Here is a 16721-nt window from a genome sequence, read left to right on the forward strand (position 1 = left end):
AGAAGAGATTCGGTTGGATTGGTGTAAATTGGAACATAAAGGCGGTTCTAGGAGTGTAACGGGAAATTACCGACTGACCAGTCTAACTTCAGTAGTAGGGAAAATCATTGCAATGATCAAGGGTGGAATTCAGGATCATTTAGATGGAAATGGAATTTTGTAGGATACACAGCAGTTTGTAATGGGAAAATCATGTTTATCAAATCTGGTTAGCCATTTTGACAGGTCACTCGTGAGCTGGATTTAGGGAAGAATTTTGACATTGTTTACTTGGATTTCAGCAAAGCATTTGACTCATTCCCACATGAGTGGTTACTTTATAAGCTGGAATCATAGGGAAAATCCTTAGATGGATAGCACGTTAGCTTAAGAGCACCTGGCAGAGGGTTGTAATAAATGGTTATTCCTCAGATTGGGTTAATGTAAGAAGCGAGGTTCCCCAAGGATCAGTATTGGCACCGCTGTTTTTGATTTGATCTCGTTCGTTTTTTTTTTATACTGATCCTCGACTACTGAACTAAAGTCAGTAGTGGTGGAACGGGACTTGGGAGTTACGATACAGTCAGACATGAAGTTGTCCAAGAATTGTGGACAGGTTGCAATATTGCAAGGTGCCCTATCGTTGATTTATCGAACATTTGCTAGTAGAGATAATGACATCATAAACACTTCCTAATTCATTTCACAAATATAAGTGGTCTCAATTCTAATCTCAACAATGTTCATTTCCACTTGCAGTCTGCCAAACCCCATGTACTTTTCTGACAGAATCTCAGTTATCGGTTGATTCAACTACAGCTTATCTCTTTTGTCCAAATTATTCGTTGTATGATTCCTTTCGCCTCAAAAGTGGTACTTGTGCATATGTCCGTTCTGATATTCCCTGTCAGAGACTTGGTAATTTGGAATCTTCTCTGGCTTAAAAGCTCTCTACCTCATTGTGTCAAATTCATATGTTGGCTCTACCGTTCTCCCAACTCCACTAATCACTTGGAGCTCTCTGACTTCCTCACTTTGCAACTTGACTTTCTCCAGCCCAACTTTCCTAACGGTGAGGTAATTTTCATTGGTGATTTTAATGTTCACAACTCCAGCTGGCTTCCGTTTTCTAGTCACACCGACCCAGCTGGTCGAGATGCCGAGGCTTTTGCAATTACTAATGACCTTACACAGATTGTTCATTTACCTACAAAAGAATACCAGACAATCCTAACCATACAGCCAACACACTTGATCTTTTTCTCACAAACAACCCTTCTAAGTACAAGGTCCAAGTGAGAGGTCCTTTAGGCACCTCAGATCACAACTTGGTGATTGTCTCTTCTCCAATGGAACCTTTATCTCATGGCTATTCCCAACCACGTATTGTTTGGCATTACAAGAATGCAAAACGGGATGACCTGCAAGATTTCTTTTCCTTGGCCGGATTACTGTTTCAAAACTTCTGATCTCAACATTTGCTCAGATTGTGTGAGTGAAATTATTCTTGCAGGAATGGAATCCTTTATCCCATACTCCACTTTAAAATCTCGTCCTTTATCTAAACCTTGGTCTTTCAATAAATGTGCTAAGGCTGTTCAAGAGAAGAACATTGTATATCGTAATTGGCTTGTTTCGAATTCTTCAGTTTCATTTTCTGCCTACACCAAAGCTTGCTTCTTGCCCTAATGGTAGCTGAGCATTCTGGTCCCTTGCCAAAGCTATTGGCCGCAACTTTTGCCCATCTTTGCCCCCACCTCTGTCAAAACCAGATGGTTCTGTTGTCACTTTAGCCAAGGATAAAGCTGACCTGCTAGCATCCCCTTTTTCTTCCAACTCGTGTATTAATGATCTTGGTAAAACACCTCCCACCATTTCCAACACACTCCATTCAATGCCTGCTGTGGCTTTCCGTCAAAATGATTTTGATGAACCATGATACTAAGAAGGCTCCAGGTCCTGATGGTATTTCTCCAATTGTTCTCAAAACCTGTGCTCCTGAACTTACTCCTGTTCTTTGCCACCTTTTTTCACTTTCTTATTCCAAAGGTGTTTTTCCTTCTGCTTGGAAATTTGCTCATATCCAGCCAGTTCCCAAAAAGGGTGACAAATCCCTCCCATACAATTATCATCCCATTGCAATTACTTCCACTCTTTCTAAAGTAATGGAGAAATCAATTAACTGCCAACTCTTAAACTACATAGAAACCTTCTGTCTGATCAACGATCGCCAGTATGGATTCTGTCAGTGTCGATCCACTGGTGATATTCTGGCTTATGTTACCCATTTATGGACTAATTCAATGGAAAAGTTTGGTGAAACATAAGTAGTTGCTCTTGACATCTCAAAGGCCTTCTAAGCAAGCTTCCATCTTATGGTTTGCCAACTGTTTTTTGTAATTGGTTATTCAGTTTTCTCTCCGATCGCTCACTGAGGGTGATGGTAGATGGCTCTCTGTCTTCTAACTTCCCCACTAATGCCGGTGTGCCCAAGGTTCAGTTCTTTCCCGCCACTCTTTTACTCTTGTATATTAATGACCTTCTTCCATTGACTGGAAATCCTATCCATAGTTTTACCGATGATAGCGCATTGCATTCCACTTTCCATTTTTAGATACCTTACCTTGTTCAATCAGCTTCAACTTCTCGAAAATCTGCTTCCAATTCCTTAAATGCCAATCTCCAGGTAATTCTCCAGTGGAGCAAAGTCAACTTAGTTCATTTCAATCCTTCTAAAACTCAGTCTTGTCTTATATCTCGCAAAAGGGATTCGTCTGCTCCTATGCTTAGCGGTGCAAAATAGATATATCAAACTTGGCTAGAAATCGGAGTGTCACCGATTTCTAGGCAAGTTGATATATCTATTTTGGGGATTATCCTGACTTCTAATCTCTCTTGGCAGAAGCACATTACAAATATTGCTTCCTCTGCACCTAAAAAACTTGGTTTTCTCTTTCACTCTCAGCGTTACTTTTCTTCCAAACACTCTGTTCACTCTGCAGAAATCGCAAATCCGCCCTACCATGGAATATTGTTTCCACATCTGGGGTTGTGCCCCAAAAACCTCTCTCAGGCTTCTTGATTCCGTTCAAAAGAGGGCAGTTAGGTTAATTAATGATTCATCTCAGAGTCTCTCCACTCTGTCTTATAGACATACTGTTTCTGCTGCATGCCTTTTCTACAGATTCTTCCATGGGCACTGTTCTTCTGAATTGGCTTCTCTAATTCCCACTCTTTTAAAACAGTCCGAACATGTGCTGCCACCAGCCAACATCCATTTACTGTCCAAATTCAAACTCACAGAACCAACTTTTCATCTTCCTCGTTTATTCATTCAACTGCCATTTTCTGGAACAACATTCCTTCATATGCATTTCCTGAAAATTACAGTCTACAGAAGTTCAAGTCCAATGTCAAAATATCTTCTTTCATCTTCTCAACCTCTAACCCAAGCACGGTACTAAGTACTATAGGTTCTAATACCTCTCGTGTTTGGGGTTTACATAAAAAAAAAAAAAAAAACAAAGGTGATTTTATAACCTTTATGTGATTAAATTATAAACAATTAATTTTTTTAAATTAGTACCGAAAAACTGGTATTCTTTTGTATCAATACTGGAAAAAAATGACCAGGATCCCAGTATTGTAAGCTCTAGCTGTAGGCGATTTAAAATTAAAACCCCTTTTAGCTTACCAGGAAGAGGGCCAAAGTATAACTCAAAATAATTAAATTCATCAATTAAATTCTTGATTTTAATTGGAATTTCAAGTATAATTTTGATACGTACGTAGTTACCACAATTATATACGTATGTAATGCAGAATATTTTACAGTATATGTACAAATATTTTGACTGACATTTGTGCATCTTTTCACTACCGTTTATTATTGATTAGGAAATAACCTATGGCAACGACCGCAACTCACAAATACATATGTTACCTTAGGGGAATGCAGTGCTCGCTTAGGGCAGATTCACTTAGTGCTCTGTTTTTCAAGAACAAATTATCAGCGTTGAGCGAGGGTCACCTGTAATGATTGAAGGAGCAGTAACTGAAAAGGTGGAGTCATATACTTTCTGGAACAAGTCATTAATTGTAATAATGATAAATGGCTGCAAGTCAAGAGAAGAATAAATTTTGGATTGATAGCATTTAGGAAAGTGTCATACTGAGGAGCAATATCCCAATTTGTCTGAAACGTAAAATAATGAACCAATGTATACTCCCAACCATGACTTAAGGAAGTGAAACTTGGGCACTCGCCAAAAGAATGGAAGAGAAGCTGAAAACTACTCCGCAAAGAATGGAACGAATTATATTAGGAATCAGACTGTTAGATAAGAAGAGAAACACATGGATTAGGCAGCAAACTCAAGTAAAGGACATTCTTATCAAAACTAAAGAACTAAAATGTTCTTGGGCATGACACATAGCTCAAAGACATGATGACAGATGGACGAAGAAAATAACAGAATGGTACCCAAGAGGAGCTAGAAGAAAACCTGGAAGACAACGACGGAGATGGACAGATGAAATTCATGATTTTTGTGCCATTGCACAAAACAGAAGGAACTGGAAAGTTGCTGGATAGGCCTTCATCCTGCAGTAGATTGAAAATGGCTGATGATAACGATGATGGTGGTGGCAGCAGCACTACTTCTGTCTTCCATGTAGTGGGGCTGGAAACTGTGGCTACTAATGCATTTCCATAAATCAGTAGTTGATTCCAGTGATCCATGGCATGATATTGACCTTTCTGATAATACATTATCTATTTACCCAATTTATAGGTGAACTGTCATCCTTCCTGATATAAAAATGCCAGAATCTGTTGCTGGACACAGTTTGAAGACATCATAACAGATGGACTAAGAAAATAACAGAATATTACCTGGGACCTCCGTAGCCGAGTGGGATACGGAGGTCTCGCGTAATATTCTGTTATTTTCCTGCCGAGTGAGCAGGAGCGGGAGTGCAATAGCACACGCTCTTTGAGTAGACCGGGGTTCAAGCCCCTGACTGCTGAATACGGTCGATCTGCCAACCCACACTGGACCAGCGTGGCAGATTATGGTCCATTTCCCTCAGCATGAATTGTTGAGGAGGCTTCCATCCTGCAGTGGGTTGATAATGGCTGCACTTTACTTTTTTACTTTTTTTTTTTACCCGAGACCAGTTTTTCTAGAATAAAACCTGGAAGACAACAACGGAGATGAACAGATGAAATTCATGATTTTGTGGGTGGTAAACGGATGGCCATTGTACAAAACAGAAGGAACTGGAAAATTGCTGGAGAGGCCTTCATCCTGCAGTGGATTGAAAATGGCTGATGATGATGATACTGGTGGGTGGTCAATACTTAAACCAACTGCCTGCATTGCACAGACCAGTTTATCTATCTGTTAACAGTTACTTCCAGCAAGATAATTCACCATGTCCTAAGGAATAGATTGTTCAAAAATTGTTCCAGGAACACCAGGATGACTATAATACTTTACTGGCCTACTCAGTCGATCACCAGATTTCAAATCTGACTGAGCATTTGCAAGATTCTCAGTAAGTGGAACAAGCTGTTTATAGTAAGAAACCACTGTAGTTCAATCTGTTAACAGCAGAATTCTTTTAAAAATTCAGGGAATTCAAGTTTTAAGTATCAAAATTGACCCTTTGGAAATTATCTTTATTATTATCTCTTCTTCTAAAGGGTTTTTCTCCATTCCACAATGGGTACTGGTACCAAATGCTCGGGATAGTTATGACTGGTTACTATTATTGGTCGAAGAACTCTGACTATCCTAGAGGTGTTCAGGATTGCAGGTTTCTGGAGTTCCATGTAAGTGTTGTCTGTGAGGCTTACTGCAAATCTTTCCCTTGTAGGTTTTCTGGAGGCTTGTTGTTGTTGTTATTTGGTTTTTAGGAGCATTAGCAACTAAGGCCATATTGCTCCGGTGCGGTGGTCATTCCCTGACCTTTCCGCATCTTCCGTATTTGGTGGTGACGGGCTCGAACCCCGGTCTAATCAAGAAGCGTGTGCTACGCACTGCTGCTCCTTCCCACCTGGCTACGGAGGCGCACTTTCTGGAGGCTGCTAGTGTTGAGAACAAACTATGTTAATCAGTAGCCATTTCCTTCTTGTCAATGAGGGTTATATATGATCTGCTGTCAGAATACTCTGTACATTATCATGGCACAGTCCCGGTATAGTTTATGAGCAGGGATTTCTAATATGGCTCGGGGTTCATACTTATAATATGGTACACTTTCTTTGATCAACTGATGTTTTTGCACTAGCTTTTGATGTATTATCTGGTGACCTGATCATGTCTATAAGTGTACTCCACCTGGATGATAACCATGCATCCTGCCATGATGTTCTGGATTGTTTCTGGGGCCAGGTGTCATAATCTACATGTGTCATCTGTTACTCTAGGGTCCTTGGTGATGTATTTCCTGTAGTTCCTGGTGTTGATAAGCACAAATCCTCCTGTCTCTGGGAAGAGCCCCCCCATTCATTTGTTCGATGCCATCTTATCTATATAGTCTTGATGGAATGGAGGTCATTGTAGTGCCTTCTTTACCCATCTTTATCTGTTTCTTCCATCTGTATGAGTAGGGTCTCCTTGATAAGGCTGAGCGATTGTGCTGTTTGACTTATTATTATTATATGCCCTCATGATTTCAAGCAGTTCTGAGGAGGAACTATTCACTATTAGGTACATACTGAATAAACTGGCCAAACAAGCGTGTATAAAAATATACACCAATAAACTTTTTACAACACTTTCCCACTGATATCTTTGCACCAGATTGTTTTGGTGTTTCTGATGTTGCATGGAGGTAGACCAACAATGAATGAACATTAAAATTTGTTTATAATTGGGAAAGGTATGGTGTGGAAGTGTTGAAACTGATTCTAGGGTAGGCCACTATTTTATACATTTCAGATGAAAACATTGGTGTCTAGAAATTTTTATGGGTTCACCGAATAACAGTGTGAATACCAACAGACGAGGTGAACATGAGCAAAAACAGTTGTTGCTAAATTTAGGAAAAAGAAATGTGTCTGCAAGGTTGTTTCAGATGTCAATGGGAAAGTATGCAGTTCTTTCCATAACACGACTGAATGTGCAAGAATTCACATGGGAGCAGGAAACAGTGTGCTTCCCAAATACATAAGAAATTTCACCAATATCTACTGATTAGAAAACTAGTCCTGGAACTTTTGTAACATACTTTGTACACCAATGATTTAAGTCAAGTAACAGCAATAATTTTTTTTATTAAAGAGAGTTAAAATACTGCAAAGCATCTAGGTAAATGTCCACTTATCTAAAGTGAATAGAACATTCAAAAATAAAACATTCTAAGGATAAATATTGCACCTTACCTTTCTCGAGGTGCATAATTATGGCGTCCATTGTTATTTACAGGTCTGTATGCTGCTTGCGGAGAAAGACCATTCATGGAAAATACCTGTGTATATAATAAATAATCGTAAAAATAGGAAAGTACTCATATCTTGTTGGCAAACCATCTAAAAAAAAGTGAATTGCTAAAAACAGGCTCTTTTGTGACTATTAAATAAAACGAAAAACTTCAACATTAATTTTCGAAAACAAATTTTATTCCCTCTTCTTGCAACAAACTACAAGCTATTTAACAAACTCTCTAGATTACTACCTAAATCGTGTAATTTCTCATATCATTACTTAAATGCTATTGCAATCTTTAATTTAATGCTTCAGATAACCCAGTTGGGTTATCAGAAGCATTAACCCAACTTGCTTTCTGAACAAAATTATTGCCTTTGTTTATAACTAGGGCAATAATTCTTTTATTAAAGAGAGTTAAAATACTGCAAAGTGGAAACTATACTGAGTGATATAATATAATACTTAAATTTATTAAGAAAGTCATAATATTTACTTATTATATGACTTTCAAATGCCACAAGGAAACACACTTTGGTGTCCAGAATTCACAATAAAAAGTCAAATGGCTGGAAAACTAAGTCTACAATTTACCAAATTTATTCAAAAAGTCATATGGCTTCTGCTAAGAGTGTTAAATATTTGAAGTTGCAATACTTCATTGGGATTGTATCAGCATATAAATCATATCAATGGTACAACTTTACCTAATGATTTTCCCCTCCTCCTTACCATATGTAAACATCTAGGTAAAGTTTTACAATAAACTTGTTTTGACATTCATAGTGTATTATCTCTGATCATGACAGGCAAGGAAAGCAGTGTTTATTCATTTATTGATGGGAAGGGCAGTCTTTTGGCTCTTATTTCTAGGCTATTGGCAACACGTTAAGAGTTTAAAATGTAAAATATTTTCTTTGAAAATAAATCTTTAATTCTATTAGTTTTCAATATACTTGGAATTCTTTTATATCTTTATTACTTTCTAAATTGTAAGAAGTTATTATCCTTCAGCTTAACATATGTATTGCACTGGAAACAAAATGCCTGCAGAATAAAATCTGCCTTATTTAGGAGCATTAGCATATACATATGTAAGAACTCAACTCTTAGCAGACAGATTTTCATAAAATTTTATACCTGGCTCTTTTAGAATGGGTTCTCATATCACCTCCAATTTCATTAAAATCATCAGACCATTAGAAATTCAGTGATTATTATTTTTTTCTTTCTTTCTTTTTATGTATATCACATAGGCTATCAATCCATATTTTGTAGCTGAAGCACTGGATATTGTTTATTTTATGTACACTGATTGGAGGAATGAATGAGCAATATAGCAGATGCACAGAATTGAAATTCTTGGTTTCAGCAAAGTCATTGCTTTTTGCATTTTTGTTAAAAGTTATTATTTTATAATGTGTCTGAAATGTAACATGTACATTTACTTTTTTCTTATGGGTAACTGAAAAATTATGGCAAATTATTCTCATGGCTGTATTCGTTAATGAAATCAACGGAAAAAAGTGAAACATTTTTTAAAAATTCCAATGTGTTGTTTTACTATTCTTTGCGAAAAATAAAAGGTAAAGTAATGTTTATGTAAAAGGATGGAGAAAATCTAAGGTTACAACAGTGAGTACAACAAAAATCCAGTACAACAGTGAGAACTGACTGAGTCAAATCAAGTCAAACAGATGGATTCCATGTAAATCCAGGGAGTTGACTTGTTCTCTATATTTTTACCCATATCATCAAGTAGGAGGGTGTGTGTGTGTGTGTGCTCACGCGCACAAGATAAAACTTATAGAAGTAAAAAAAAAAAAACAACTATATTTATCCAACAGATTTTCAGCATATTTGCAATTTATGTCTATTTTATTATTTTTTTTTTAATAAAAACGACAAGCACAAGAGGTATAAAAACATATAGTACTTGGTACCATACATGGGTTGAAGGCCGAGTAGATGAAAGAAAATACTTGCTGACAGACTAATTTCTGTACACTGAATTTTCATTTCATAGTTCCAGAAAGCAGAAGTTAAATGGATAAAGGAGGAAGAAGAAAAGTTGGCTCTATGATTTAAGTTAGACAGTAAAAGGATGCTGACTGGTTGCGGCATGTGTTCGGATTGCTTTGGGGGGAGAGAACAAAAATCACAGAAGCCAATTCAGAAGAACAGTGCCAACGACAGTATCTACAGAAAAGGCATGCAGCAGAAACACGTCTATGGGAGAGAGAATGGAGACACTATGTTAAACATGGATCATTAATTAACCAGACTAATCTTTTTTGAATGAAATTTAGAAGCATGTGAGATAAGTTTGGTGACACTGCCCCAGATGTGGGAACAATATTCCATGGTAGGGAAGATCTGTGATTTGTACAGAGCGAGCAGTTGCTTGGAAGAAAAGCACCACCAAGAGCAAACAGAAAACCCAGTTTTTTAATGTAGAGGAAACAATATTTCTGGTGTGCTTATGCCAAAAGAGATTAGAAGTCAGGGTAATCCCTAAGACAGATAGACCTTGTTTAGAAATCTGAGTGTCATTGAAGATAAACATAGAAGCAGAAGTAACCTGCCTGCAAGAGATAAGACAGGACTAAGTTTTAGAAGGATTGAAATCAATTAAGTTATATTTGCCCCACTGGAGAATTACCTACAGATCAGCATTTAGGGAATTGGTGGTGGATATTCGAGAAGTTGAAGCTATTTGTGCAGAGCAAGATTCTCAAAACTGGATGGCGCAATACAAAGTGCTATCATCAGCAAAACTATGGATAGGATTTCCAGTCAATGAAAGAAGATCATTAATATCAGGCCACCGTAGCCTAGTGGTCAGGTGTGCGGGTGCATAAGTACACGTGCCTTGAGTTACCGGGGTTCAAGCCCATGACTGCTGAATACGGTGCCATTTCTTGTATTCTGTCTAGCTTGTGAACTCCTCTGACCATTTGGTCATCCCGGAGTATAAACAGAAAATTTATTTTATTTATATAAAAGAGTAGGAGAAAGAACTGAACCGCAGGGAACCCCAATATTATTGGAGAAAAGTTAAAAGACAGAGCTATGAATATAATGTTGATCTGCACCATCTCTTTATTGATTTTAGCATGGCATATGATAGTGTGGACAGATTGGACCTGTTGAAAATGATGGGAAGCCTGGGCATACCAAAAAAGCTCGTAAGGCTGATGAAGATCATGCTGGAAGGAAGCAAGTGCAAGGTTACAGTGCAAGGAATCACCCCGAGTCCTTCGAAGTGAGGAGAGGGCTGAGACTAGGGGACCCTTTGTCACCAATCATTTTTAACTTTGTATTGGAGAGGGTTTGAGAAAAGTATCAGCCACCTCCAATGGGATCATATATAACAGACTCTACCAGCACTTAGAAATTGCAGATGTAGTGATGACTGCAAGAAATCCACATATTCTGAGGACAGCTTTTGAAGTTTTGAGAAAGAATCAGAAAGAGTTGGGTTGAAGGTAAATGAAAATAAAACAAAGTATATCATTACAAGTAGGAAGGAGAGATAAAGTACCCAGCAGATCTGGCAAACAGCAAAGCATAGTTTCAGAATCCTTCAAATATCTGGGAGCTATGATTCAACATGATAGTAGTAACGACCCCCGAAATCTAGGCTCATCTTAACACTGGTAATAGATGCAAATTTTCCCTGCAGAAACACTTTCGATCAAGGCTGCTCGCTAGAAGAATGAAATTAGTGTTATACAAAATAGTGGTACGGCCTGTTATGACTTATGCAAGGAAAACATAGGTGCTTAATAAAAAGGACGAAAAATCTAAATGTGTGGGAAAGTAAGATAAGGAAAATCTCTGGCCTGGTAAAAGTTGAGGAAGAGTTAAAAAATACCATCAAACCAAAATCTGAAGCAACTGTATTGAGAACCAAATATAATTTGTTTGTTATTTGGTTTTTAGGAGCATTAGCAACTAAGGCCATATTGCTCCGGGATATGCAGTGGTCATTCCTTGACCTTGCTGCATCCTCTGTATTTGGTGGTGATGGGCTCAAACCCCGGTCTAATCTACGCACTGCTGCTCCTTCCTACCTGGCTACGGAGGCGCCACCAAATATAGTATGAGTGATAAAGAGCTAAAGACTTAGATGGGCTGACAATGTGATATGAATGGAGGAAAACAAATGACCAAGAAAGCAACGGAAGGGCAACCAGGAGGAAGACCCAGAAGGAGGTGGGTGTGGATGACAAAGAGAACAACCTACGACAGCTTAGGGTGAGACAATGAAGAACAATGGCCACAGAAAGAGAGCTGGGGGGAGAGAAAAAAAAATTTATTGAGGAGGCCAAAGTTCTTACAAGGACCATAGCACAGTGGAGTAAGTAAGTAAACATACCTAGGAGTCCACCTATCTTTACTGTAAAAAAATGTTGCTCATTTCTCTAACAATAGAGTCCTTAATGATATTGTCCATTTCCACCTAGAGACCTGAATTGAGAGTGCATCACTTGGCAATTCACTAGGTACTGAGTCCACAGTTTTATTTCTCTTTAGGGAATCTGCTAATTTCTTCAGTGATTCAATTTCATCTAGCAATGTAACAAGTATGGTTTTAGATTGATGCACTTTTTACATCTGGTACACATACACCCAGAAGATAATCATCAGCTAAACTAGGATTATCTTTGGACTCGTGTCACAGGTTGTGTACAAGTGATGAACTCATGATACACAGGGGAATCATCTTGGATATTCGTCCCCTGAGTCATGATATTTCCCATGACAAAGTATTTGAAGTAAATCTTGTAGCAACGACTATACAGAATTAACTTGACAAAACATTTTAATAATTAAATTTAAGTACAATTAATGCCTTACTTAATCTTCTGGAACTTGTCCTTCAGGAAAACCTTTGAGTAATATGATATAATCATCATTACACTATTTACCCTCCGGTTTTCAACCACTTCAGGTCTAATTTCATCCATGGCCTTTTCTGCCTCAATAATAATAGCAACAGTACCCAAAATTTTCCCCAACTTAATCTTTTTCAGCTATTTCTTTTATCATATCTAAGTATTTATATTAAAAATATCCTTCTCTTCTGCTTTACCTTCACTCATCATTTTTGATTACTTTAGTTATGGTTTTTGACTCCTGTTCTGAGTTTTTAATTAAAAGAAAAGTTTTCCCACCTCATTGATTCCTGTTTACCACATCATTCTCAAAATTTTGTTTTAGTCTTGTTCGCACATATCTTAGCCCCTCTTGTACTTTTCTTTTATTTTTAATACTTTTATTTACCAAAATTTATTTTTTTAAATTTTTGCTAAGACATTCTCAATTCTCTTTTATATGATCCACACATACTTTTTTCATGACTTCCACTCAAGTTCTCTCAATTTTTTTTGATTATTTATTTGAAGTCATATTAGCATCAGATATGTCACTTTTAAGCAAAAAGGTTTCTATATTTGGGTTCATGATGATAGTTGGTAAGAAAGAGAACCGGTTGATACTGCTTGATGTTTTATGGATGTTGTGTATTTTGTTGCACAAATTGATTTTTTATTTCATTAACTTTTGTTAATTTCAAATATAAAATTAAATAAAATAAAAGAGGGAAATAAATGAATATAATATAACATATCAATGTAACATGAAACCAATTTTAGAAATATAATAAATAAACAATGAGTGGACTAGAGTGAAAAGGTGTCAGTATCCCATAAAAAACTGTATTTGAGCATAATCATTTAAAAATGTGAAAAATTTAGAGGGCACAAAATTGAATTCTTAGTTATATCTTTTATTGAAATCTCCCATCCTCTCTCTCTCTCTCTCTCTCTCTCTCTCTCTCTCTCTCTCTCTCTCTCTCTCTCTCTCTCTCAATTGAAACTTGTACTTGCATTTACAAAATGAGTCATTCACAGTGCTGTTCATATTTTTACATAGGTAAACCAATATATTTTATTTGTATTGGAAGTCATACTTTGTACTGAATTTTTCATCAGAATTATTTTGCTCAAACATGATTTATAAAGTATTATTATGATAAGGAAAGCCAGTCAGGACATGGATATATATTCTTTTAGTGATTTTAAAGTAATGGGAGCATGCTGTATTGCTCCAGTTGCAGGTTAAAAAAAAAAAGTTTGTCTTTCACACCATTAAAAGATTAAATGGCTGAAACACAACACTTTTTTTAACATTGTGAGGGACTTGTCTCCAATGGAGCCTTTCTCTAGTGGCCATTCTCAAACTCATATTGTTTGCCATTACAAGAATGCAAAATGGGATGATCTGCGAGATTTATTTATTTTCTTTTCTTTGGAAGGATTACTCTTTCAAATCTTTTGATATCAATGGTTGCTCCGATTGTGTGTGTGAAATTATTCTTGTAGGGATGAAATCCTTTATTCTATACTCCACATTAAAATCTCGTCCTTTATCTAAACCTCAGCTTTCCAATAAATGTGCTAAGGCTGTTCAAGATAAGAATGTTGCATATTGCAATTGGCTTGTATCCAAATGGTTCATTTTCTGCCTACACCAAAGCTCACAAAAATTGTAAAGCAGTTATTAATCAGTCCAAACTAGATTTCGAACAGGTTAAGAGTAGAAAAGTTGCTTCTTGTCCAAATGTTAGTCGAGGATTTTGGTCTCTTGCTAAAGCTATTGCCCGCCACAACTTTTGCCCATCTGTCAAAACCAGATGGTTCTATAGCCACTTCAACCAAAGACCCACTAAAGCTGACCCACTAACAACCTACTTTTTGTCCAACTCATGTATTGATGGTCTTGGTAAACCACCTCCTACCATTCCCAGTACACTCCATTTAATGCCTCCTGTGATCTTCCCACAAAAGGAAGTCAGAAGGATTTTGAACAATCTTAATGCTAAGAAAGCTCCCAGGTCCTGATGGTATTTCTCTACTTATTCTCTAAACCTGTGCTCCTGAGTTTACTCCTGTTCTGTGTCACCTTTTTTCACTTTCTTATTCTAAAGATGTTTTCCCTTTTGTTTGGAAATTTGCTCATATCCAGCCAGTTCCTAAAAATGGTGACAAATCTTTTCCATCCAATTATCCTCCCATTGCACTTACTTCTATTCTTTCTAAAGTAATGGAGAACTCTATTAACTGCCAACTCCTAAATTATCTAGGAATTCTCCATCTGATCATGATTGCCAGTATGGATTCCATCGGTGTTGATCCACAGGTGATATACTGGCTTATGCTACCCAGCTATGGACAATTCAATTCAAAAGTTTGGTAAAACTCCAACTCCACTAATGCAGGTTCCCCAATGTTCAGTTTTCTCCCACTCTTTTCCTCTTGTATATTGACAGCCTTCTCCCATTGAAGGGAAATCTTATCCATAGTTTTGCTGATGATAGTACATTGCATTCCACCTTCCAATTTGAAAAACTCTCTCCAGCATAAACAGCTTCAACTTCTTGAATATCCACTACCAATTCCCCAAACAGTGATATCCAGGTAATGCTCAGTTGGGGAAAAGATAACTTAATTCATTTCAATCTTTCTAAAATTCAGTCCTGTCTTATATCTTGTAGGCAAGTTTCTTCTGCTTCTATACTTATCTTCAATGACACTCAGATTTCTAGACAATATCACCTATCTCTATTAGGTATTTAAATTACTACTGCATTTAAAAAACTGGGTTTTCTTTCTCCCTCAGTGTTACTTTTCTTCCAACAGCTGCTTGCTTTGTACAAATTCCAAATCTGCCCTATCGTGGAATGTTGTTCCCAGATCTAGGGAAATGCCCCCAAACTTCTCTTGGGGTTCTAGATTCCATTCAAAAGAGTGCAGTTAGGTTAATTAATGATCCATGTCTAATGATGTCCGCATTGTTTGTCTCAGTTGCGCTGTTTCTGCTGCATGCCTTTTCTGTAGATACTTCCATGGGTATTCCATTCCATTCTATTACATGTGAGCCTAAATTTCACCGCATGAACAGACAAATTTCACCACCCAATTTTCCATTTTAAATTTTTCACACAACTATTGGAAAAGACTGACTTCCTAGTCACTCTTCTAAACCATTTCTAAAAGCTATTAAGGTTCTTGTACCATATCTTACTTCCAGAAAACACTTAACCAGTGTTTTCTGGAAACACTGATTGAATCAAGATTTGCAGAATCTTGATTCAATTCAGCTAATTCTAATTCTTCGTGATTTATAGAATATTCAGTACTATTTGTCCTAGTTTCTTAACAATCTCAGTAGAAATCTTCTTAATTCGGGCAGGGTATCGACCAGTAATAGTCTTAAAATGCTTTGCCCTACTGTAGTAATAACTTTTTTTTTAGCCTAAAATTTATCCAATTTGGTCATCTTGGCCCTATACTGGTGTCTATTCTCATTTTTCAATAGTCACTAGCTCCCAAGAAAATATAGCCTAAACGATAGGGATCCTCTGGGTTGGAAAGCCCCAGACCAATCTATAACCAAAGATTCATATAGCTGAATATAAAAATAATTAAAAATAAAATTCAAAATTAAGAATAAGATGGCATAAAATGAGCTTATATTGTGTTTTTTTAAACAAACTATGAAGTTTCCAATATTTAAAGACAAGCTGTAAACTAACAGAAAACTAAATAGTCAGAAAAATACTCACTGTTCCTAAATCAACACAGGCTGGTGTAGTAGGAGCCCAAGCCTGCAACATGGAGGGTGGATAAAAGGGAGGACACACCTGAAATATATTTCACTGTTGTATACATCAACTTAACTTCCATTCGGCAGCAATTGATACACCTTTTAGATTACAAATCTTCAAAATAACCAAGATTAAGTAAATACTACACCAGCTTGTGCATCTGCAGTAGTTCTAAGTGCTGGTTGTATATAGATATAGATTGGATATATAATTTGGATAGATAAGTGCATTTTAATATATGCTAAAATTGTAATTTTATAACAAGGCACGTCTAAAGAGGTTTATCAGTTGACACAGTCCTGTAGTAGCAGAGGGATAGAACCACTTCATATACGCATAAATTCTGGACAAAACTTTGTCCAGAATTTATGCTAGAAGTGATGAAATATAGTGGGTATAGGAAAGCAGTTCTTTGGGTTTTTAGGAGCATTAGCAACTATGGCATATTGCTCCAGGATATGCAGTGGTCATTCCATGACCTTTCCGCATCCTTTGTATTTGGTGATGACGGACTCGAACCCCGGTCTAATCAAGAAGCGTGTGCTATGCACTGCTGCTCCTTCCCACCTGGCTACGGAGGCGCCTTAGGAAAGCAGAAACCTTAAGATGACATGGAAAAATTAGAATGGGACAAA

The 16721-nt window shown here is 37.1% G+C and overlaps 1 protein-coding gene across 3 annotated transcripts in view; it reads right to left on the bottom strand.

Annotated features, from left to right (window-relative positions):
• The window catches only part of LOC150091741 (uncharacterized), a 468496-nt gene that overhangs the window by 160374 nt on the left and 291401 nt on the right, over positions 1-16721 (bottom strand). For all 3 annotated transcript variants that reach the window (XM_090376795.1, XM_090376796.1, XM_090376797.1), the window contains 2 exons: positions 16045-16122; positions 7370-7455 (listed from right to left, as the gene is read on the bottom strand). In XM_090376795.1, the coding sequence (XP_090232921.1) occupies positions 7370-7455; positions 16045-16122 (164 nt within the window). The remainder of the gene's footprint in view (positions 1-7369; positions 7456-16044; positions 16123-16721) is intronic.

This window comes from Mastigoproctus giganteus, chromosome 1 (genome assembly GCF_048544385.1).
Source record: "Mastigoproctus giganteus isolate SK-2022 chromosome 1, ASM4854438v1, whole genome shotgun sequence".
NCBI lineage: Eukaryota > Metazoa > Arthropoda > Arachnida > Uropygi > Thelyphonidae > Mastigoproctus > Mastigoproctus giganteus.